This window comes from Monopterus albus, unplaced genomic scaffold, assembly GCF_001952655.1.
Source record: "Monopterus albus unplaced genomic scaffold, M_albus_1.0 scaffold3439.1, whole genome shotgun sequence".
In the NCBI taxonomy this organism is placed as follows: domain Eukaryota; kingdom Metazoa; phylum Chordata; class Actinopteri; order Synbranchiformes; family Synbranchidae; genus Monopterus; species Monopterus albus.
Window position 1 is genome coordinate 1 of NW_018131309.1, and position 1132 is coordinate 1132.

The window sequence follows — 1132 nt, forward strand, 5'->3', positions numbered from 1 at the left end:
AATGTCTGCACCCCATCAGTATGAACCATATAAAATCAAGTCAGCAAGGTTTTTCACTTTCAGGAGATAGACGTGGACGCAGTAGCATGTGATGGCGTAGTGATGGCCATTGCAGTGTGTGAACATGTGGAAAATGCAGGTGTTCACTCTGGCGACGCCACCTTGGTGACGCCGCCCCAGGACCTCAACCAGAAGACCATGGAGAGGATCAAGGTGATCGTTCATGCCATTGGCCAGGAGCTGCAGGTCACTGGACCCTTCAACCTGCAGCTGATCGCCAAGGTGGGTATTCTTCTGGCGATTCTTCCGTGTTAGTTTTAATAACTCCAATAACATGGATAAGTCATAGTAGGGGTGGGCGATGGTCACTTGAGATAATATCATGATATTGTAGTTACTGTATATGTGACGTTTCAGCCATTTAAACTGGTTTTCCTTCAGGCCTTAACATTGACATTTTTACCAAGTTGGTCTATTTGGCCCAACAGTTGAATCTTGTATTTTGATTTATAGGATGACCAGCTGAAGGTGATTGAGTGCAACGTCAGGGTTTCTCGCTCCTTCCCCTTTGTATCAAAGACCTTGGGTTTGGACCTTGTTGCCCTGGCAACCCAGGCCATTATGGGGGAGGAAGTGGAGCCTGTGGGCCTAATGAATGGAAAAGGGATTGTGGGAGTCAAGGTAACCCAGCAAAGTTAAACTATGACTTTTTATCACTTGTTGGGACTATATAGAGAGCAAGAGTCCATTTCAGCTCACGCTGTCATGTATTCCTCCCAACCGCATGTCACATGTACTCTAGGTTCCCCAGTTTTCATTCTCTCGGCTGGCCAGAGCTGATGTGGTGCTTGGGGTGGAGATGACCAGCACTGGAGAGGTGGCCTGTTTTGGAGAAAACCGATATGAGGCTTACCTCAAAGCCATGCTCTCCACAGGCTTCAAGATCCCCAAAAAGAACATCCTGCTCTCCATCGGCAGCTACAAGGTACCTGCAGAATGGGACTGATATCTAAATTAAACACTCTTTTAAGCAGGGAGCCAACAGTCGGTAACTTGGCAAATGTAAATGTCGTGTTCAGGTGGAAGTTTATCATTTGCAGTGTAGAGATTAACTGCTTTGCAATGTCATAAG

General features: G+C 46.6%; 1 protein-coding gene across 1 annotated transcript; it reads left to right on the forward strand.

Moving 5' to 3' along the window:
* Positions 1-67: 67 nt before the first annotated feature.
* LOC109954122 (CAD protein-like) lies at positions 68-985 on the forward strand (the record flags this gene model as incomplete). Its single annotated transcript, XM_020589528.1, has 3 exons — positions 68-282; positions 514-681; positions 803-985. Coding segments are annotated over exons 1-3 (531 nt in total), but the record flags the coding sequence as incomplete, so codon positions are not given.
* Positions 986-1132: the final 147 nt, after the last annotated feature.